The following is a 23,766-nucleotide window of genomic DNA, read 5'->3' on the forward strand; positions in this document are numbered from 1 at the left end:
CAAGCGGTGGTCGGCGCTGGCATAGGCGACGGTGGGCCTGCGGAGAGAGCAAGAGACCTTGGATCTCTGGGAGAGTGTTGGGTCTGAGTGGGTGAGGAATGGGGATGGGAAGGCGGAACCCCTAGGGGAATTCTAGGTCAGAAACCACCCGGGTGGGCCAAGCCCAGAACGAACGCGCGTTATTTGGCCTTTTCCGAGCGTTCGTCCTTTCCCACATCTTCCAAACGAACGCTCGTTCGTAACGAGCTTTCAATATTCTTCCCAACGAACGCTCGTCCAGAACGAGCGTTCGTCATCCGTCATCCACATCTTCTCAACGAGCACCAATCTTCCTTCCCAACGAACGCCTCGTCCAGAACGAGCGTTCGTCGCTCGCATTCAACTCCGAAACGAGCGCTCGTCCACAACGAGCGCTCGTCATTCAGCCTCGTCCACAGCGAACGCTCGCATTCAACTCCACAACGAGCGCTCGTCATTCAGCCTCGTCCACAGCAGACACTCGCATTCAACTCCAACCGAACGCTCGTCCACAACGAGCGCTCGTCATTCAGCCTCGTCCACAGCGAACGCTCGCATTCAACTCCAAACCGAACGCTCGTCCCCAACGAGCGCTCGTCATTCAGCCTCGTCCACAGCGAACGCTCGCATTCAACTCCAAACCGAACGCTCGTCCCCAACGAGCGCTCGTCATTCAACCTCGTCCACAGCGAACGCTCATCATTCAACTCCAAACCGAACGCTCGTCCCCAACGAGCGCTCGTCATTCAGCCCCTTTCCCAGAATCCGTTCGTCATCCAGTCTCGATCTTCCCAACGAACGCGCATCCCAACGAGCGCTCGTCCTTCAGCCCCTACCCTAACGAACGCTCGTCCCAACGAGCGCTCGTCATTCAGCCTCGTCCACAGCGAACGCTCGCATTCAACTCCAAACCGAACGCTCGTCCCCAACGAGCGCTCGTCATTCAACCTCGTCCACAGCGAACGCTCATCATTCAACTCCAAACCGAACGCTCGTCCCCAACGAGCGCTCGTCATTCAGCCCCTTTCCCAGAATCCGTTCGTCATCCAGTCTCGATCTTCCCAACGAACGCGCATCCCAACGAGCGCTCGTCCTTCAGCCCCTACCCTAACGAACGCTCGTCCCAACGAACGCTCGTCATCCACCCTCCTGTTCTCAACGTCCGCTCGTTATCTCTCCCATTGAACGCTCGTCATCCAGATTCCCACCAACGCTCGTTCGTCCTCCTCATTCACAACGAACGAACGCTCGGTCTTACTCTCATCCTCAACGAGCGTCCGTTAACACTCGTTCGTCCTCGTCATTCGCAACGAACGCTCGTTATCTCACATTCACCCCCAACGTCCGTTCATAAATCCCCTAACGCTCGTTATTTGTTTGTTTTTTCTTATTTTATTTTATCCTATTTATTTTGTCTGTCTTATTTCATTTGTTTTATTTATTTTTATTTATTATTTTATTTTGTTCTATCTACTTATTCTAGATATTTACTTTTCCTAAATATATATTTAATAATGCAATATTTACAATTTAAATAAAGGAATTTATAAAGATATGTTTTTAAAGGTTTAGGCACATGTGTGATCGCACGCATCGTCCTTGTGCTGAAAGCCTTTTCTCTTTCTTAAATAAAATTACAAAGATATGTTTTGAAGGTTTAGGCACATGTGTGATCGCACGCATCGTCCTTGTGCTGAAAACCTTTTCTCTTTCTTATTTAAAAATTACAAAAAAATATGTTTTTAAGGGTTTAGGCACATGTGTGATCGCACGCATCGTCCTTGTGCTAAAAACCTTTTCGCTTTCTTAATTAAAATTACAAAAAATATGTTTTAGGGGTTTAGGCACATGTGTGATCGCACGCATCGTCCTTGTGCTGAAAACCTTTTCGCTTTCTTAATTAAAATTACAAAAAAAGTAAGTTTTAAAGGTTTATGCACATGTGTGATCGCACGCATCGTCCTTGTGCTAACAACCTTTTCTCTTTCTTAAACAAAATACAAAAAAGGGTATAAAATCTTCAAAAACCCGAAAACATCAACAATTTTAAACAACAAGTAGTCTTGCTACCCAGAACTACGTGATCCTTGATTCTCCATCAAGAGTGGAGATACGTAGGAGCAAGGCTAGTCCTTGTCAGGTTCACTTTCCCAAAAATCCAAATTTATCCGTAATCATTTTCTCAAACAAATCTTTCAATCAATTTCTCAAACAAATCTCTCAAACATCTTCAAAAAGAACTACGTAACCCTGATTTCTCATTATGAATGAGAATACGTAGGAGCAAGGTCAATCCTTGTCGGGCCCAAAAAACTAAAAAATATGTTTTGTTTATTTTAGGATTTTATTTTAGGGGATAGTTAAACATTTTGAAAATCACATCATATTCGTGCATTTAGTTAAAGGTACTGCCTTAGGGCAGGCGTTGTGGGGTGCTAACACCTTTCCCACGCGTAACCGACTCCCGAACCCAATCTTTGGTTTTCGTGAACCATGCTTTATCGTTTTATGGTTTTTCCGTAGTTTTCCAAAATAAACTATGGTGGCGACTCCAAAATCTCTTTTCCAAAACCGATTTCTTTTTGGATCGTCGTCCCGTCGCGATTCCGGTTGCGACAGTTATATAGGAGTATATGTTGTTTCAGATGATGTTGGAGCTACCTAGAGTGAGGAGAAGCGTTGGGAATCGTTTGGGTTTGTTTTTGTAATTAGAACAATTTGGTTTTAAATTGTAATATTTTCGAATAATGTTTTGAATTTGAATTGAAATAAAGTTTTTATAAATTACAAGTGATATCCTAAAATGGGTGTTACAAGCTTACTTCGTTTGAATGTGTTCTTTAAATCATTTATATGAGTCTTTGTTGATTAGTTATCATAATGATATTTTGATAGTTTTTGTAATTTTTTTATGCGTAGAAATAACATCCTATGGAGTTAGAGGAGTTTTGGTATTCTAAGAGTTGTTTGGATGATCTAACAAGTGAGGAAGCTAAATTGTAGTTTTATGCATTATTGCATGTTTCAAATTGTTAGCAGCAATTTATGTGTGATATAAGCTAAAATTGAATTATTGAGTGTTGTGATGTACATGTTTGGTTAGCTAAAATTGTTATCTAATTGTGATTTTTGAGAAGTATGTTGTATGTAATATGGTTGGCTAAAAATATCCCTGTGAGATTCTTTAATTGAGTAATATGACTTTACTTGAGTTCAGGACATGAAACTCTATGAAAATGAAATGTTTATGTAGTGAGAATTGATTCAAAAAGTGTTAAATTATCCAATTGAAGCTTAAAGGGAAAAATTTGGTTTCTAATATGGCGTCGGGTGGCACTGATACCATTAAGCGCCATTTTCTGCCGCTGGGCGCCATTTCCAGGATTTAAATCCTAGGAGCTCCAATGGTGGTTTCATTGGGCAAATTCTGTTTTTGTTGAGCAAGAAAGTGGCATTATGTGCTATTTTTGCTAGTGTTAGCCTTCTAAAGGCAGCTTTAGACTAATGGCTTTGAGCAAGATTTTATGTTCTTGGACAATATCAAATGGTTTATCTTTTCTTGTGTGAAATTTTATCATATGTGAATTGGTGGTTATTGGAATGTATTGAATGTTTGTGGATAATATGAGCTTTTGGAATACAATGAGGTAGTAAATGGTGAATGATGTAGAGGATTCCATGGAGGAAATCCTTTTGATGTATGTTTCTTAAGGTATGCATTAAAGCAGGGATTCAAATTGAAAGTTAATCTAACACTCTACTAACCATTCAAACTTATATAAAGGAGGATGAGTTAGGTGGTGAGAGTAGTAAGAGGTCTTTGTCTAAAGAACAATTTGAAATTCTTATGTCAAAAAAAGGATTAACTTTGTCGGGTGGAAGATTGTCCATCACAACTACAAAATTTTCAAGTAGTTCAACATCAATGCATTTTATTGGAATGATTGAGTCTAGAAGAGTCATTAATTATATGATCTATATTTATACGAATGACTGACATGCATTTCATTATAATGCAACATGATTCTTGATATATTTATATACAGTGTTTTTTCTTTTACAATTTAGTTTACTCTCTTGTGTTATTAGTTTATTTATGTATTTATCTTTTTTTTTCTTACAATGATATTTTGTTAGTATAAACAAATGAAAATACTTTTTTAAAGTTTCTGCTAGGAATAATAAATTAACATTGTGAGGTGTTAGAATATGTTAGATTTCCTAAATATATAGTTTTGTTTTTAGAACTAAAGTATAATAATTTTTTAGATGTATAAAAGCTATATTGTTATAATTCTATTTTTATAACTATATTAATATATTTTATATATTTGAATTATTTTTTTGGATTATATTTTATGAAATATTTTATTTTGGTAATTTTATATTGTTAAAATAAGATATTACATATTGAGAACAATATGTAATTTTCTCCTGCACTCTATATAAAAGTAACAATAGTTTTGTATGGAAAGCTTTTATTTAATTCTTATAGTAATAGTTAATGTTTTCTATAATAATATCATGTTTTCTATAATAAAGTTAAAATAAAAATATACCTCTTAAAATAGAAAAAAATGATTTGATATAACAAATTGTGAAAACATTAAATTGCATTTTTTTCTTTTATATCGTTAAACTAAAAGTATCACATAACCATTCAAATTGTTTAAATACTAAAAATATTGCAATATTTAAATTATTTATCTCAATATTCAATTGTCAATTATAATTATAATAACATTTAATAATATACTTATAATTTATAATTCTCCATACTTAAGATCTAGTGTTTGAAATTTGCTATATTGATTTTCTAAGATTTGTTTTTCAAACCAACGTTATTTTTATAATATGATATTTTGTGCCAAGATAATTTACAACATAGAAAGTCACGATGTTATCACATCATCAATTAATGGTGATATTTGATGAAGGAAAAGACTAAAACTAATGACAAAAAATTTAAAGATTAAGAGAAAGTTAAGAGAATAAAATATATCAACGGTGTATATATATATGTTTAACAAATTAATGCCTAAACAATAGTAATGTGATTTAATAATGGTTTAATATCCTATTTTGTCCCAAGGCTCGAAAATGTCAAATTAGTCAATCCTTTAAAAAGTGCGTCAATTATGTCTTTACTTAAACATCAATGAAATCTCTTCCGTTAAATCTGTACAAACGACGTTAACTATTTTTCTCTCACTTCTATTTTTTTTATTTTTCTGTGTAATGCAGGTTTTTGTCAGTTTTTTTTTTCTACTTTTCTTTTACTTTAAATACTTTCTTCTACTTTTCTTTGCATACTCTTGTAATTATTTTGTATAAAAAATTAATGTGACTGACTAAGTTTGACTAACAAATACTAAGATCTGAATTGCAAATAATCATTCGTGCACTGTTTTTTCTTCTTTTACGAATCCATGGGACCACACAAATATGTATTAAATGAAATAATATTTAGGAGACGTTTTGAGTTAAGTTAATTTAATGCTATTAAATGTTTTGAAAGAAAAAATAACTTTTTTAAATAAATATAAGTTGAAGTTAGAATTCATCATTTAATTTCATATTTAAAAAATTGGATTTACATTACTAGATGTATTTAATGAAGACTTAAATAATTAAAATTAATTTTATTTATAATCATTAGTATTACTTTTTTTATGACTTTATTATTAAGTAATATTTTACCAACTTATTTTATGTGTAATTAAAAGTTGTTTTTGTAAATATAATAAAAAACCACTCTAATAAAATAGTATAATTTTTTCTCTTACACATTTTTCTACTTCTAATACATTAAATACATGTCTAAATTAAATAAATAAAGTTATTATAAGGGTAACAGGAAAAAAAAGTAATAAATATATTAGAAAAGAGAAACAACAATTTAAAATCAAGAACAGGAATAATAAACAAAATATTCTTTTTTATCTGATTTAAATAACATTCATTATCTTTTTTATTATTAATTAAAATAATATATATTTACAAAAAGATAAAATTATTTAAATTTATGAACGATAAATATTAAATAAAAGTGAAAGTTACTGGAGAAATGAATTATTGGGAAGTGAAATTAGAAATAGTATGGAAAGTATAAATGGTCTAGAGTGGCACACTATTCCATGCATCTAGGAATTTGTATTAAGAAAAAGAAGGAGAGAAATATATTTATAAAATAATATGTTAGTATTGTTTTATGTGGAATTATCAGATCTTTAACGCCGTTCATTTATATTTAATAGACTAATTTAATTTAAAATTTTAAAAATAAGAATCGATTTTAAACATTTTTAAAATAAGAGACTGAATTGAGATTTATCATAACAAAATTGACTATTAAACCTTAATGATTTTTTATGTATTAAAATCATAATGCAAATGGAAGAAAATTTTAAATATTAAAATTTTAAAATGTTTTTATTCAGAAACAAAATAGTATTTTTAGGGCAGTCAAGTGCAGACAAACAAGCACCGCACTCCAACGACACCCCTGCGAGGACCACACTGGTTTATCATAATTTTATTCTAAGTTGAGTTTGTTTTCTTCATATTTCTATGCTGAACTTGCCCATTTTATTAATTTCTTTTATCGCTTTGGGTTTTGTTTTTAATTTGTTTCGGTTTCCACTTTTCAAGAATCGGTCTTGTGTTGATTAATTTTGTCTGTTCTTTGTATTGTTTAATCCATGGATTGAACAATTGGGTAAAGATCACAACTTTATGATGTTGGTGAGCTCATTGTGTTTTTGCACTCTGCATTTCTAATTCTGGGTTTTATGAAAGTGTTCAGGATTTGTGTGATGTATATATTTCAAGAACATTGACTAGCTTGACTCAACTTGTGATTTAAAACGGTTTACTGTTGATGGCAAAGAAGGGTTTTTGAAAAGATGCCCCCATTCTCTTTGTTTTCTTTTTAACCTTCTTCTTACTTTCTCTTCCGTGAGTTATATTGTTTTTTATCTTTTATTCTTGAAAACCCTATATGTCAATTATGCTGCACTACTTAGCAATCTCAATTTTTGATTTGAAGACTTTAAAAAGACCAGGTGACGAATTCTTAGACATGGGATTGGGAGCTATCCCAGTAATAGTGGTGATTGTAATGTATTTCTTCTGCTGAGGAAAGAAAATGTACCTCACTGATTTGAATTTGTGTGGGAATATCTTAATGAACTTTGTTTATATGACTTCAGCTTTGAGTATGACCATTGACCATGATCACTTTCTGTTCGCTAGTTAAGAATTTATTGTTTTGTTGAAGACAAAAGCACAAGCTTTGTGTTTATATCAAAGTGTTGAATCTTGACAGGGTTTATAGTGTGTTGTTATGCAACATGGAATCTCAATTAGTAGACAGAAATGATGCTATGGAAGTTTCTGGGAATATGGATTTGATTACATATGAAGTTCAGGTAGATCAAGAAACATATGAAGGTATGCTATTATGATCACATGATTTTGATATGGAATTCTGAACGAAGAAAAGTGATGGAGGTCTTAAATATAGATCCTTGCATCCTGAATATCACTTTATCATGGTTTCTGCATCATCTAACAATTGGTTTAGGAGGTTTCCAACTTTTAATGTAGTAAACCTGAGTTGTTGCACCCTTCCCTCTTGGTCTGGGCAGAAGTCACCGGTTTAATAAAAGAGTGCATCTGGTGTCCATTCCTTAATAACTCCAATAAGTATTTGATTGTGGTATTTTCAAACATATTTTCCACTTTTTAAATATTGTTACTTAACATAAAAGAAGTCTAAAATGTATAAACTATGCGGTATGGAATTCAAGAGGGAGAAAGAAAAAGAAAGACAGAGAAAGAAGAGGGGGAGAGAGAGCAAAACGGAATGGGGAAGTTTCAGGGAAAGTGGAGAGAACAGAAAGATCAAGAAATATGTGCACGGCACTTCTGTCATTAACATTCAATCTAGATTCAGCTATCTAAAATACAATAACCTACCTTATTTATAGGCAGTTGTCAAACAGCTATGAACTAATAACAGCTGACTAGTTAACTAAATAACATCCTTGTCTTAGTTATATTGGCATGCCACTATGATATGTGGAAAATAAATTAGTTTGTATCAGCAATTACCTACCCTTTAAACCCCACTTTACAATATAGTGCTGGAGTTACTCTTCTAATTTATAGTTTGTTTCATGTTACTTAGTTAATTAATCTCTGTTGATTGTTTGGGTGTGTAAAAATTATATATTTACAGTAGGTATGGATTTTATTTAGTTAATTATTCAATGTCATAGCTTAATCCTGCAGCATGCAACCCCTCCCAAATGACTTAAATTCTGTGCATTAGTTAAGTGATTCATTAATGATACATTTTCTATGCCTTTTTGCCATATCCTCATTCAAGGATCAAACCCTGAGAAATCAGTTGTATGTTACTCTGTCTGAAAGAAACATATCACTGAGATATACATTGCAAGGGATTCACATGTTTTGCGGTGATTGCTTGGATGGCATCCTTCCACTGGACTCCTTTATTTTTTTTGTTCACTTTTTATTGGGAGTTGAGCAATGAAAAAAGTAAGATAAAATTTTTGCCTATGCATTCATATGACTGTTAAGGGTTCTATATAGGGAGAATTGAGTCAAATCTCAGATGAAGTATAGGCCTTCTGATTATGTTTAGAATTCTTGATTTCTTTTCTGCAATTTAATGACTTAAATTTGAACTTCTTTCTTGACATTCCATTCTTAGATACAACAGAAGTGTTATCTTCTGCACTATTTATTCTCATTACGAGAAAATATTTTGATGGGTTTCAGATATTTATTTTTGTGACAGTGGATCCAAATGAGGGGTGTAGAGTACTAGAGACTTCTTCTGGGGGAGAATTGGGTATCTGTGATGATGATCATGCTATTCAGGAACCATATGAAGGCATGGAGTTTGAATCTGAAGATGCTGCTAAGATATTCTACGATGAATATGCACGACGTGTAGGATTTGTCATGCGTGTGATGTCATGCAGACGTTCAGAAAGGGATGGAAGGATTCTTGCCCGCAGGCTTGGGTGCAACAAAGAGGGTTACTGTGTCAGCATCCGAGGGAAATTTTCATCAGTTCGTAAACCTAGGGCCAGCACAAGGGAAGGGTGTAAGGCAATGATTCACATCAAATATGAGAAATCTGGAAAATGGGTGATAACAAAGTTTGTGAAGGATCATAATCATCCATTAGTAGTCTCTCCTCGTGAAGCACGCCAAACAATGGTAGGTTCATATTTCTTATCTATTCGTGTACTATGTTGTTGATATATGCGTTACTAATTTGCTATTGCTCTGCTCATTCGTCTAATCTTATGCAGCGTCCCTTTCTTATTTCTCTATATTTTAAATAGCAACACTGTTTTCTGAATTCAAAATGATGTTTTCTAACATTGCTTTATCATCTTTTGTTGCTTTCTGGGTTTAGGATGAGAAGGACAAGAAAATTCAGGAATTAACAGCAGAGCTTCGGCATAAAAAACGGTTGTGTGCGACATATCAAGAACAACTTACTTCCTTTATGAAGGTTGTTGAAGAGCACAATGAAAAACTATCTACGAAAATTCATCTTGTAGTTAATAATCTCAAAGAATTTGAATCCATAGACGAGATTTTGCACCAAACATAGCCGTGAATCAGGTGGGTGTTTAAGCTCTTGTTATTTAGCATTTACCTATTCAATCATAAATATATTTATACTCTTTGAGAAACATTTTCTCTCTCACCTAAGTATCCGATGAAGTTCTTGTTAAGGTTTTTTCCTTGGTCTAAAACTGTGTTCATTTATCCAAGCATTAGTTGATGATGTCTATAGTTTGAAGTAGATTTCTGTTTCAATATTGTCCTGTCTATTATCTAACTATCTGTATATGCATCTGTGCAAACTAGACCCTTTACTTTTACTTAAAATATACAAATTTGGTTATGCATTTTGAAGATTTACATCTTAAAAAGATAAAAAACTTCTGCACATTTAAATTGTAATCTGCATAATTCTGTTGCTTCCTTCTCCTTCTGCATCCAATGTTATGGTTAGACTTGTAGTCAATTTAAGTTGACATAAGCATTTCATATGTTGTGCATAATGCAGGTAGCGGTTGATCACTAAAAAGTTTTGTCATGTTGAAAGAATGATCCTTCAATCCATCATGAATTGCACACTCTGATTCAATGAATACTTTGGTAAGGCCAATCTTGCCACAGAGAAGTCCACCATATGTGTAAACTGTGAAATTTTATACCTTGTCACAGTGCCTTGTAATCTTTGTATACTTTTTGTACTCCCCTCATATTACACAAGAAAATGTAAACAATAATACTGTGAAATACTAAGTTTGAAACTATTGTAACACAATAGTATTCTTGATAGGACAAATGTGTTGGAATGCTTTATGTCAATCAATCCGTTTTCTTAGGAACTTTTTGAATAATAATAATAATAATAATAAATTTTAAGTATGTTCAGACCTCCTAATCTGAAAATATAGAGTTATGATTTTTTTAATACTATTTAAAATTTTCTAAGATCAATTACTAATATCAACTAGTAACTTTGTTTAGTATACTGTGGATAATTATATATTCATGATATAATTTATATCTATAACATAAAAAGATTCTCTCTTTTAATTGTGTACAAATTCTTCCCATTTCACTCTTTAATTTTTGTAACCATTTTTTTAAATTCAATTAACAATTCACAATAAAAATAAATTGTCCACAATAAGATTATAAAAGTAAATTACTTTTGTAATTATTTTGTAATTAACAATTCACTCTTTACTTTTTTATACAATTTTTTATTATTTTATTTTTTAGATTTTGTAATTGTTCTTTTAACCTAAACTAACTAAATAAAATAATAGTCTATGCAATAAATCATCTACAATAAAGTTAAGAAAATTATTTATTTTATAATTATTTTTTGTGAAATTTTATTCTAATTTAATAATATTTTTCACTTTTATTATAATAAAAAAATAAGAAAAACAAATATTTTTAAAATTAACTTTTCTGAATGCTAATTAATAAAAAAATTGTATTTAACATATTTCAAAATGTACAAATTAATTTACGCTGTGTTTGCATGCAAGTGAATTATTATTTAGGATATTTTCAAATTTTTATCCTGAGCTTTTGATTGACATGCATGACCAAACTTCTCAACCATGATGGTTAAAAAGATGATGAGGTTGAGAATGAAAGATAACAATAAAACACTTTATTTTCAAATCCATTTATTCATTCTACATCAAATCCATTGAATAAATTGTTGAATCTGTTCCATATAATAATTTATAGAAATTTTTGTGTTTAACATCTTTCAAAATGTATTTTAATTTATCTATATCCAAATTAATTTAAGTTCACGAGAATAACTTAGTCTTTGTTTGTCAAAGACGTATTAATCATTCTTTCACAGTCCATCCGGCCTAAGTCAGCATTCAATGTCTAGCCAAGCCCACAGGCAGTTCCTCGAAAAATGGCTAACTCTCTGCTCCTCCACAACCACCACGGCCACCGCCAATTCCGCCTCTAAAACCACCGCACGAGCCATCGTTCAAGCATGGACCACGCTCCGCGACTCTCTTCAATCCCCTTCAGCCGAAGAGCCCCAGCTATTACACCAAAGCCTTCAAACCCTAGTAAATTCCCAGTCCTCCCTCCACGTGGCAGAACCCCAAGCCAAGCTCCTCCTCACTCTTCTGCAATCCGCCACCTCACGTCGCTCCTTTCCCCTCCTCCTCACACTCCTTTACGTCTGGGTTCGAAAATCCCCCAACCCCAATCCCACGATCGTTGATTCCACACTCAGAATTCTCTCTTCATATGTCTCCGATGCTGCCATATTCCCTGAAAGTCTTCTCCTTTTGGGCGCTTTCTCCTCCTCGCATACCGTTTCTGAGAAAACCAAGACTCTTTGTTTGGACATGATGGTGAAACTGTTGGCGGGGGTGGACAAGGGTAAACTGTTTTCTGAAATGCCGCGTGTTCTTGCTGGAATTGGTTACGCTTTGTCGTCTTCAGTGACTGTTTACTGTGTGGAGATGTTGGGTTTTCTTTTTAAGATTTGGGGGAAGGGAGAGGGCTGTGTTGCTCATGGACTCATGGTTCTTTATATGTTTGATTGGGTTGTGGAGAATTTAGTTGGTTTTGGCTACTCGGATAAGATGGGTGTTTTGGTTCGAGAAGGTTTCGGTAGGTTTAAGGAGGAACATGCTTCGTTTGCGGTTTTCATGGCCGCGGTTGGAGTGTTGCGGGCTTTGGAGAGACGAGGAGTGGGAGCTGAGCTTGTTTCTGGAATGGGGGTGAAGGATTGTGTGGTTGGTGGGACTGAAGGTTTGGTTAGTGATTTGGTTTCGAGGAGGTTGAGGTTTGGTTATAGTGGTGATAATGAGGGCGATGATGAGGAAGACAGGCTTTTGCTTCGGTGTGTGTCGTTAGGATTAACTCGGACTGTAGCATTTTCGGTACATTCGTCTTTGTTTGTTTGTCTTGCTTTAGCGTTGCTGACTGAGATATTTCCTTTGCCGCGTTTGTATCAATCGGTGATTGAGAAGTCGCGTGAGTCTGGTGGTGCGGAGCTTAAGGAGATCAGAGAACATTTGAATGGTGTACTGTTCAAGGAAGCAGGAGCTGTGACTGGGGTGTTATGCAGTCAGTATTCTTTAGCTGATGAAGAAAGTAAGAACGTGGTTGAGAATCTTATGTGGGAATACTGCCGGGATGTCTACTCTGGACACAGGCGATTGGCTGTGATGCTTAAGGGTGAGAAAGATGAGTTGCTTGAAGGTTTGGAAAAAATTGCAGAATCTGCTTTTCTTATGGTTGTGGTGTTTGCTATGGCTGTAACAAAACACAAGCTGAACTCCAGTTTTGCTCAAGAAATACAGATGGATGTCTCGTTGAAGATACTGGTTTCATTTTCTTGCATGGAGTATTTTCGCCACGTCCGTTTGCCAGAATATTTGGAGACCATTCGCAAGGTGGTTGCAGGTGTTAAGAATGAACATGCTTGTACTTCTTTCGTGAATTCCATGCCCTCTTATGCTGACTTGACAAACAGTCCAGGTTTGCTTTTTAATGTGAATTGCTGTTATATTTATTTATTTTATTGTCTTGTATTTATTTTGTAAGACTCTACATGTCTTCTAGACCAGAAAACCAATTACATATGGTCAAAGAATGAAGTGCAAACGGCCCGCGTTTTGTTTTGCCTACGAGTCATTCCAACTTTCGTTGAATGTTTGCCCAGTCTCGTGTTCAGAAACGTCGTGGCTCCAATTATGTTCCTGTATCCTATATGAAATAAGTATATATTTGGTTTTTTCAGAAAATGGATACAGCCAAATTTTCTATCTACAACATTTTTATGATCTATTTTGAACACTAGATTAGCTTATTCCAGCCATGCATTCAATAGTATTTTGGGGTCCCTTGTTGCATTATCATGCACAGAAAGTTGTCTTCCTTATTCAAGGATATTAGATATATGGAGCACTCAAATGATAAAGTAGCTCGAGCCTCTCATTCTGTGTTCATGACATTTATGACTATGGGGAGGGATTCTGAAAAGAATGATGAAGCTTCATTGAAGGAGCAGCTTGTTTTCCATTACATGCAGAGATCCTTATTGGTACTATATTCTGCTAAAAAGAATCTCAATCCTAAATCTGAGACTGATAATTTGTAATTCATTTTATAGTATTGTGTTATGTGAACAATAGGGATATCCTGGTGTTACTCCTTTTGAGGGTATGGCTTCTGGGGTTGTAGGAATGGTCCAACATCTTCCTGCTGGAAGCCCTGCCATCTTTTATTGCATTCATAGTGTCGCTGAAAAAGCCAACAAGCTCTGTTCTGAAGTCTTCACTTGCGAGACTGATGCGTGGAAGAAATGGCAAGGAGAGCCAGAACCAAGCAAGAAATTAATGGACTTGCTTTTACGCTTAGTTTTCCTTGTTGATATACAAGTAAGTGGTTAACTAATCATGTGACTTTGCCACATTATTTGGAGTTAAGCCATATATTCTTTTCTCTTTGATCAGCGAAGTTAAGCCATATAGATCTTGCAGAATAAAAAATTATACATGTTTTTAAGATGAGGGACCCATTATAAAGAGTTATCCGTTAAGTACTTAAAATTGTTGTTTTGGAAATTGTGTCATTTCACATGCATTAAATATTGCCTTTAGACTTGATCATGTAAACATTTTTTGCTACATTTTAGGTCTTGTCCGACTTGATGAAGCTATTGGCACAGCTGATCACCAAGTTACCACGTGATGCACAGAACATTGTTTTAAATGAGTTATATTCACAAGTGGCTGATTCTGATGATGTTGTCCGCAAGCCCACACTGGTTTCATGGCTTCAGTCGTTATCTTTCCTTTGCACAAAGGCCACAGATCAAAATGCAGCCAACCGAAAAAGTGAAACTGGAGGTAGTCTAACTTTTGCCAGTATTGCAGATCCATCAAACAGCGGAAGAATAACTGCACGACTTTAAGTAACAGATTCAGGTCTCTGTCTCTTTTTTTTTTGTGGCACTACATGTTTTCTATGTTATTTTCTTTCCAATGGTTCCTAGTTATGTCAGATCTTACCAATAGGTCTTGCTACTGCATGCCATAAATTTTGATTCAGTTTTTCACTTCACTTACTGCATTTACCATTTCTCATATGCAGTTCGCCATCTTTTGTTTGAGCCTATCAATTTGTTCTGTAGTTTTAAAATTAGCTTTGGCCATGTTCAGAAAAGGTAATTTGAGTGTGGAAGTAGTTTCTTAGAGCTTTTAAAGTAATTCATCCCTAGATAACTTGTTTTTGATGATTGATTCAATAACTTTAAAAATTATACAATACTTTAATAGGGTAGTAAGAAATTGAAATCCCACCTAAATAGTTGGAATTTTAGAAAGCCTCTGGTTTCTCTATTCACATTTCATTTTGGGCATTAGTTTGGGTGTATCTACCTCCGCAGCTTTTCATCCTCAACCTCCGTAGCTTTCCCAACTGAACCATTACTTGTCAACTTTTACAGAACCCGCTGATAGCAACTAATCTTGCTTACTAGAGTTCCTGATTCCAGTTCGTTTCAATTCTCCATTTTTCCCTTTCTCTACTCGTGTCCTGATTCATTGTTACAAACTTTTATTCTTTCCTATTTAATATTGCTTCAATGATGTTTGGATCTTCTAGTGCCCTAGTTTTCTGGTAATTCAATGTCGGGCCTTTGCTTATGTCCTTCAATGTGTTATGACTTTATGATTGTTTGAGCTTTAACAGATACTGCAAACACTGCGTGAAAATTATACCCTTCAAAGTTTTTAGTGCTGGAACCAGATGCTTGTTTGATCGGCCTTCAGAAACCTGGGTCTAGGCGAGGAAAGGGACTGTTTTAATCAATATTGTTTTCTTGTCAGGGAAGAAAAATGGCCGATACAAATCAAGATGTGAGCTAAATTAAAAGTCTGGTTTGTTTCCTGTCTTTGTCTCAATTTTTCCTTCTCTGCTTTTACTGGAAATAACAAAGTTCGTACTTGTGTAAAGCTTTTTTTAGGAAAGAATAATATAAATTTCAGGCATTTATTACTAACGAAACATCTAAAATAACAACTTTTCTTAATCATGATGAATTAGATGATGCGAACAAAGAACTGGAAGGACATATCAGGAAGATTCAAAATGTTTGAGAGGAAGAAGTGGAAACCCTTTTTATGGGTACCACAGACACACGCACACTGAATTTCCTGATAACAGAATTGCCTTCGTGGCAAGGGGGGGGGGGGGGGGGGGATGTAGGGAATCTTTTACGTTTTGCAGAGAGAATAAGGAGTATAAGTGGAGTTTTACGTGATCAGGAGAGGAGGCTGGTTTTAGGTGGGAATAAGGAGTTTTTGGGCTGGTTTTCTGTGAGTCTTTAGGAATAACCAACCTGTTCTGATAGTATAACCTCCCATTGCTCAATTTATACCCTGTATGCTCGCCCTCCTTCACCCACAGATCTTAGAGGATCTTCTTCAATTTCACATCTTTCTCAATTTCTGCTTCTAACTCTTCCCATTCAAACTAATAGCTGAATATTGTAACTTCCTGGAAAGAGCATATACTGCTCTACTTTTTATCCCTGGTTTGTACTTAATTTCAAAATCAAACCCCATCAACTTAGAGATCCACTTGTTTTGTTCCTTACTCATCAATCTTTGATCACTGAGAAACTTCAAACTCTTTTGATCGGTATGAACAATGAACTGTCTTCCTAACAAATAATGCCTCCATTTTTGTATTGCCATGACACCAACCATTAATTCTCTCATAAACAGATTTATTCTAGGCTCTGCCAGAGAGAGAGTTTGACTCATGTAGGCTACGGGTTGCCCTCTCTGCATCAAAACAACTCCTAGCCCTTTTCTTGAAGCATCAGTTTCCACCATATAAATCTTTTCAAAGTCAGGGACAGCAAGTACAGGCACTTGAGTCATAGATTTTTCCTAACTCTCAAATGCAGCTTGAGCAGAAACATTCCACTGGAACTTATCTTTCTTCAATTGTTGAGTTAGAGGTCATGTTATTTTTCCATACCTTTCAACAAATTTTCTGTAATAACCAGTGAGGCCTAGGAGCCCTCTCAATCCCTTCACATCTCTAGGTACTGGCCATTCGACCATGGCTGGATCAGCAGCTACCCCTTGGCCAGAAATGACATGTCCTAGATATTCAAGGCTTCCCTTCCCAAAATAAAATTTCTTCTTGTTCACCAATAAGCCATGTTTTCTTAGAGCATTTAACACAGTCCTCACATGCTCATAATGACAATTCACAGTCTTGCTAAAAGTAAGGATATCATTAAAGAACATTAAAGCAAACTTTCTCAAATATGGCTTAAGCACTTGATTCATGAGAACTTGAAATATGGATGGGGCATTAGTAAGCCCAAAAGGCATGACCAGAAACTCGTAGTGGACTTCTTGAGTCCTGAAGGCTGTCTTAGGGACATCTTCTCTCAAGTGAATATGGTGATACCCCGACTCAAGGTCTAGCTTAGAAAAAACATGGGCTCCTCCCAACTTATCTATAAGTTCATCTATTATTGGTATTGGAAAGTTATCAAGTACTATAAGTTTAAGACACGATAATCAACACGAAATCTCTATCCCCCATCTTTCTTCTTTACTTTGGTCAAAAGAACTTTTAAAGGTCAAAAGATTTTTTATATGGCAGGTCACAACACAAACAAACAACACGAACATAGGGACCATCGAGGGAAAATAGGGATCACCAAGAAAAAGTGAAGGCCAACGAGAAAAGATAATGAAGAACAAAGAATACGAGATGGAACGAGAGGAGTGCAGGTAAATATAGCATTTACGTGCATTAAATTTAGTTGGTCAAAATTTAATACGTTCGTTAACATTTAATTACCTTTTACCTGTTTTTTTTTTTTTCATTTTATTATAAGGGTAAAGGTGTTTTGTGGAGGTGCCGGAAGAAGAGAGGGAGGTGCAGGAAGAAGCTCGCAAAATAATTTTAGGTCAAGAATTTTTAAGGGTGAAAAGATTTTTTACTTTTTGTCAGAAGGATAAATTTGGAAATTTAGGAAAAATTGGAGATGCATGAAGAAGGTTGAGGTGACATGGGTCTTTGATATATAAAAGGAGAATTAAACAGAGAAAAAAAAGGAAAAAAAGAAATAGGAAAAGAAAAAAAGCTGTTTATCATGATGCATATCTCAATTTCCCTAAACATGAACCACAATGTAAAATTTGCAGAAGATGATGTAGAACAGTGGTGAAAGCAAAGCAGCCTAAAAGCCTTTCTTCATGCACAACCATCCTTTCCCATATCAGATGCATTGTACCATTTTCACAATATTCATGCATCAATTATCCTGCATGTCTTTTCAATCAACTAAATGTACGTTTCCAAACTTAGCATATCTTTCATAATACGTCACTTGCCGGCGTTATACAAAAATAAAATACCTATAAATTATACATTATGATTTCTTCTCTTTAGATAACAAGACTTTCTATAGGGATTGTCTGCATATCTTTCATGATACGTCACTTGCCTGCGTTATTCATCTCATTCAATCATTAATATTAAGTATTCATTCTGATACTACTGATTTATCTTTTGAGAAAATTTATTAACCAAACAATACTAATAAAACATGAATCCAACCTATATAATTATTATATAATAATTATTATATAAAAGATTGACATTATCTTTAATTCAAAATGAGATTTATTAGATTATCAACATACTTATATTTAATTTTGGAAAAAATATATATAAAAAATAAAAGTAGACTTATATCATCTTAATATTATTATATTCTTTTCTTTTAAAAAAGTGTGCAAAAAAATATTCTCCAATTTAAAGTTTTTCATAATTTGAAAACACTTTTAATTCACAACAACTATATTTGAAAACTGCGTTGTTGCGTATTTGTCAACCACTTTTTGCTTAAATAATTGCTTATATTTAATTGAAGTGTGTACAATGCTTTACAGAACTTGACTAGAAGGTTTACTTAACAATTTTTTGCAGAGATTTGAAGGGTTGTTTTGTTTTATGTAAATTGAAACCATTATATGAAAAATAAGTTTTGACCAAATTGCCCAAAAATTTAGACAGTTTTTGCCGCATTTACTCTTCCCATTATTTTCTAATACCACCTCAAATATTGGTTCAAATTAATTAAAAATCATGAAATAGTTGATAAAATTACAAGAAATTTGTTATTAAACACAAAAACATTGGTTCATCACATTTTTATAGATTTGCCTTTATTTTCATTTCATGTTCCACAATTTCAAATTTTTTTATTGAAGTAAATAACTTTAAAGGGTGAAAAGAGGATATTGGAAGTCTTGGTCCAAAAGCATAGGAAAAAAAAAATAGGGTTTGGAAGATACCAAGTAAACCACAACAAAAGCAAGAAATCAGATAAAAGATGTAACTTTTTTATTATAATTATGCTAATAACAATAATTAACCCAAACCCTATTTGAATCCACAATTCGGCGCCGTTTGCTTAGCGCAATTGGAGGCCCATTTTGGTGTAACCCTAAAAATGGCGCCATTCACGCCTCTTCTTTTCATGTAAATTTTGAGAAAAAAGAGAATGTCAAATTAAGAATTAAGCATTGAGAGGAATGTTAGGGACTTTGTTGTTTTAATTTTGTGTGATTGAATCAACTTTTTCAAACTGTTTCCCCAAAATATGTTTTAAGGGCTCCAATTTGAGGATTGATGTAGCACGAGCTAATCACGTGAGGAACCTAATGAGAGGATTAGGTCATGTGTGCTTTGAAACTTTCAACCCAATGGCCCTACAAACTCATCTTCAACATGTCATATCTATTTTTCTTCATTTTTTACTTAGCTTTTTTTTTTAATTTCCTTCAAAATAAACAATGTCTTTATCGCTTTCTTATTTATTTAATAAAAAATACCACGGATATTTGATTAGATAGAGAGATTTATCAGAAAAGAATGCTACATAAATTTAAGTTTGACATGTTGTGAAGCACACTAAATTCATCTCCAAAACTCAAACGAAAGATAACGAAAATAGCTTTGAAATTGATACACGAAGTAATCTGTAATCAGGATAAAGATTGCATTTTTAAGCACTCCCATATCACTGTTTTGTGAAAGCAAAACATCATAATACCTCATTTTCTTTGTTTGATCAATCCAAAAGGAAGAAAACAAGAGCAAGAGGGAAACAATCAAAAGGGTAGAATAAATTCACAACATGGTGACAATTGTCTTATCATGACAACTTTGAAAAACATATACTCTTTGACGACAAAAAATGGTGACAAAACAGGGTTAGTCACAACACTAAAAACCGTTCTAAACGGTCTCTGTAGTAAATGCTTCAATAATAATGATGCATGCATGTGTTAAATTCTGCATGCACAACATTTTTCAAATTCCCACTTGAAACGGTTGAGGAAGTCTATGAAACAGTGTAGTATATTATAGTTCTGTCTCTTTTTAGTTGGGTCATTGAAAAGCCTTGATTTACGCCAAGAGATTGATTCTCCTAAGCATAATATAAAAAGGGAAGCACATAACTCATTTTGCTTCAACCAACAAGTCATACACAAAGACCATAGCAGAACACTTTTGGTGGTTCAACCAAGAAGATAGCAAAAAGTGATAATGGGAAATTCCTTGGTGTCATTGTTCCTTTTCACCTTCTTGTTGGTGGGCAGTGTCCAATGTAACCCTAACTATGCAGATGCATTGGCCAAATCCTTGTTGTTCTTCCAAGGACAGAGGTCAGGAAGGGTTCCTGCTGATCAACAACTCAAATGGAGATCCAATTCTGGCCTCTTTGATGGTCGTCTTGCCAATGTAACAATCTCTTTTTTTCTGTCATTTTGTTTGTTTTATTTTGTGTTTGCTTGTTCAGCTCAAAGCATCATCACACCATGGATTCTTATACTTTCTTTCTTCATTGTTGTCATCATAACTAATCTTGTTTATTTATGGGCAACATTCTGATATATTAGAAGCTTTCATTTCTCACTCTAACTAATGGTTATGCATGGATAAACACAATTTGTCTTGCTGTTTTTAATTCATATTTGAGTGCTCGGGACGATTAGTGTTCGATGGTAAAATTTTAATGAAGGTTTCAAAATAATGGTATCTCCTTGTTGATTCAGAACTCTGTTACTATGTTTTCGTGCTGCTTTCTTTACTCTTTTCTTTTTACAGGTTCTAAGTTGTTTTTCGCGTGACTTTTCTGCTGTTGTGGCATAATAATACACAGTAAAAGGACTACTACAAAATAAATATTTACATTAAAAAAATTTCTATTTTGCACCACTTTTCACAGTAAGTTTCTTTAGACAACTTTCTTTAAAAAAGTTGGACCAATCACGTTATAAGTCAACCGCTTTGATGATGCCGAAAATTGAGTATTCTTTCTTTTTCTCTTTTTTAATTGGAAACAATATGCCATGCAATCATTCTCTTTACTCAAGTCTTGGAATGCGTGCCTCTTTCAGTTTTACAAGTTTCAAAGTCCTTATCTAATCCTTTGAGTAATAGTGTAAAGCAAGTTATAACAAACAATATGTGCTTAAATTAAATCCGTTTTGGTTAATTGGGTCGGAGATGTACTTTTAAACAGAAAGAAGAATGCTATCAGTTACTGATCTTTTCTAATAATAAAAAAAACTGTATGAGGAATATTGCAATACTTTGTAGTGGTGGTAGCATAGTTATCAAGGTCTTGTTAAAGTTTACTCAGAAACTAGTCTAATTATCATAACATATTAATAATTGAACTGATAAATATGATCTTCATATCTGTTCATGATGTTACAGCATATAATTAGATGATAAACATTCAACAAATCCATCTAAAAGTCTTCATGAAAGTAATCATCATCAGTTTCATATGATTCAGCTGAACAAGGAAGTGTCTGACCGTATCCAAACTTTGTATGGCAGGTGGATTTAAGTGGAGGTTACTATGATGCAGGAGACAATGTGAAGTTCAACTTTCCAATGGCCTACACGACCACCATGCTGTCATGGGGAACAATTGAATATGGGAAGAGAATGGGAGGACAGATAAAAGAGGCAAGAGCTGCAATTCGTTGGGCCACAGACTACCTTCTCAAGTGTGCCACATCCACACCTGGGAAGCTCTATGTTGGGGTTGGAGACCCAAATGTGGACCACAAATGTTGGGAAAGGCCAGAGGACATGGACACTGTCAGAACTGTGTATTGGGTCTCTCCCAATAAGCCTGGCTCAGATGTGGCTGCAGAAACTGCTGCTGCACTTGCTGCTGCATCCATTGTCTTCAGAAGGGTTGACCCAACATACTCTAAGCAGTTGTTAAGGACAGCCCAGCAGGTCTACCACTTTGCCTTGCAGTACCAAGGTTCATACAGTGATTCACTTGGATCAGCAGTTTGCCCATTTTACTGCTCATATTCTGGTTTCAAGGTAAAACCATTTTTTTTATAGTTACTTGCTTCTGTGTTCCTTCCTGCTATTTTCCTTTCACTCAGAATTGAGTGGTTGGCGTGCATTATTAAGAGAAAACAAGAGTTTAACTTCTACATACTGTCAGTCTAAATAAAGCATTTTACCCAGTCAGTCAATCAATAAAAAGTGATAGTAGGTATGATTTTCAAAACAGTTATTCTAGAAGTTATCAAACTTATACAAATTTGTGATTGGATGACAATGTAAAAAAAATTTGTACTAACAGTGCATAAGACTAATTACTCGGAAAATAGTGTGGTTTACTAACCTTTGTTTATTTTCAGGATGAACTGTTGTGGGGGGCTGCATGGCTTTTCAGAGCGACAAATGCTGTTTACTACTACAATTTGGTGAAGTCCTTGGGAGCTGATGATCAACCAGATATCTTCAGTTGGGACAACAAATATGCCGGTGCTCATGTTCTTCTCTCCAGGGTATATCATACTCTCCATGTGATGCAATTGAAAAATATCTAGAATCAACTTGTTTGTATGATGTTATCTGATTTATTGTGTATTGTTACTGCAGAGAGCATTGCTGAATGGCGATAAGAATTTTGATCAATACAAACAAGAAGCTGAGAATTTTATGTGCAAGATCCTGCCCAACTCTCCCTCCTCTAGTACACAATATACACAAGGTAAAAAGGCAACAACATCACTGAGTTTCACAGAAGTAATGTTACACAATTAGATCAATCTGAGTCATTCATTAGCAACATATAAGAAAATTCAAAAAATGAAATTCTCAAGTACTTTTGTGGGCAGGGGGACTCATGTACAAGCTTCCTGAAAGCAACCTCCAGTATGTGACTTCAATAACATTTTTGCTTACAACCTATTCAAAGTACATGGCAGCTACAAAACACACATTTAACTGTGGCGGTGTTCTGGTCACTCCAAATACCTTAAGAAGCATTGCAAAAAGACAGGTAATGCTCTTCACAAAAATTTGTAAGCTCAATATCCATTTCTCTTTTGCCTATTCCATGGTTGACAAAATTTATTGTAAAATTTCAGGTAGATTACATTTTAGGTGAAAACCCATTAAGAATGTCCTACATGGTAGGCTATGGTCCATACTTTCCCAAGAGAGTTCACCACAGAGGGTCTTCCTTGCCTTCAATAGCAGCTCATCCACAAACCATAGGCTGTGATGGAGGGTTTGAACCATTTTTCCACTCAATGAATCCTAATCCTAACATATTGATTGGAGCTGTAGTAGGAGGTCCAAACCAAAATGATGGATTCCCAGATGACCGCAGTGATTACAGCCATTCTGAGCCTGCAACTTACATCAATGGTGCTTTTGTTGGACCTTTGGCATACTTTGCTGGTATCCGTTAATGTTGGATTGACCTAAATTGGAAGGTCAAGTAGGAATTTATGTTATCAAGTGTAGATGTTATCCTATCTGCACCCAACAAAGGGAGGTCTACCAACCAAAAAGGTTGGAATGGACTTTGAAGTTAGTGGTGTTCTTTTATAGCCCTTTGACACAAAAAATGTAACTTTATCCAATATATTTACAATGCTTTATGTTATGCTACATGGTACATCACAGAACCAAAAAAATTGTCATCACATGCAACATGTTGACAGGCTCATCCACCCACCCTATCGCTGAGTCTATATCTTTCATGGTAACATCTAAACTGCTAAAATCAGCTCCTTTTTGAACAACATG

The 23,766-nt window shown here is 34.7% G+C and overlaps 3 protein-coding genes across 14 annotated transcripts; all 3 read left to right on the plus strand.

Annotated features, from left to right (window-relative positions):
- The first annotated feature begins 6,424 nt into the window (after window positions 1–6,424).
- Window positions 6,425–10,423, plus strand: LOC124832766 (protein FAR-RED IMPAIRED RESPONSE 1-like). 3 transcript variants are annotated; one of them, XM_088108588.1, is made up of 5 exons: window positions 6,425–6,562; window positions 7,346–7,470; window positions 8,846–9,273; window positions 9,476–9,687; window positions 10,139–10,423. In XM_088108588.1, the coding sequence occupies exons 2-4, from the start codon at window positions 7,371–7,373 to the stop codon at window positions 9,674–9,676; spliced, it is 729 nt and encodes a 242-aa protein (XP_087964714.1). In that variant the 5' UTR covers window positions 6,425–6,562; window positions 7,346–7,370; the 3' UTR covers window positions 9,677–9,687; window positions 10,139–10,423. The 3 variants fall into 3 exon arrangements, with proteins under 3 accessions (XP_087964714.1, XP_087964712.1, XP_087964713.1); XM_088108586.1 differs by lacking the exon at window positions 6,425–6,562 and adding an exon at window positions 6,571–7,167; XM_088108587.1 differs by lacking the exon at window positions 6,425–6,562 and adding an exon at window positions 6,572–6,762.
- Window positions 10,424–11,457: 1,034 nt separating this feature from the next.
- LOC124832763 (obscurin-like protein) lies at window positions 11,458–18,049 on the plus strand. Of its 10 annotated transcripts, none has more exons than XM_088108578.1 (9): window positions 11,461–13,119; window positions 13,204–13,342; window positions 13,537–13,684; window positions 13,776–14,021; window positions 14,279–14,570; window positions 14,737–14,809; window positions 15,337–15,524; window positions 17,272–17,402; window positions 17,510–18,049. In XM_088108578.1, the coding sequence occupies exons 1-5, from the start codon at window positions 11,496–11,498 to the stop codon at window positions 14,555–14,557; spliced, it is 2,436 nt and encodes an 811-aa protein (XP_087964704.1). In that variant the 5' UTR covers window positions 11,461–11,495; the 3' UTR covers window positions 14,558–14,570; window positions 14,737–14,809; window positions 15,337–15,524; window positions 17,272–17,402; window positions 17,510–18,049. The 10 variants fall into 10 exon arrangements, with proteins under 10 accessions (XP_087964711.1, XP_087964704.1, XP_087964707.1 ...); XM_088108581.1 differs by having other exon boundaries at window positions 15,474–15,524; XM_088108582.1 differs by lacking the exon at window positions 15,337–15,524.
- Window positions 18,050–19,360: 1,311 nt separating this feature from the next.
- On the plus strand, window positions 19,361–23,635 carry CEL3 (cellulase 3). The gene is made up of 6 exons (XM_047307035.2): window positions 19,361–20,427; window positions 21,535–22,038; window positions 22,365–22,514; window positions 22,609–22,720; window positions 22,848–23,011; window positions 23,100–23,635. Exons 1-6 carry the CDS (start codon window positions 20,233–20,235, stop codon window positions 23,424–23,426), a joined length of 1,452 nt encoding a protein of 483 aa, XP_047162991.1. The 5' UTR covers window positions 19,361–20,232; the 3' UTR covers window positions 23,427–23,635.
- The last annotated feature ends 131 nt before the right edge of the window (window positions 23,636–23,766 follow it).

This window comes from Vigna umbellata, chromosome 3, assembly GCF_029865625.1.
Source record: "Vigna umbellata cultivar VRB3 chromosome 3, Vumbellata_1.0, whole genome shotgun sequence".
NCBI lineage: Eukaryota > Viridiplantae > Streptophyta > Magnoliopsida > Fabales > Fabaceae > Vigna > Vigna umbellata.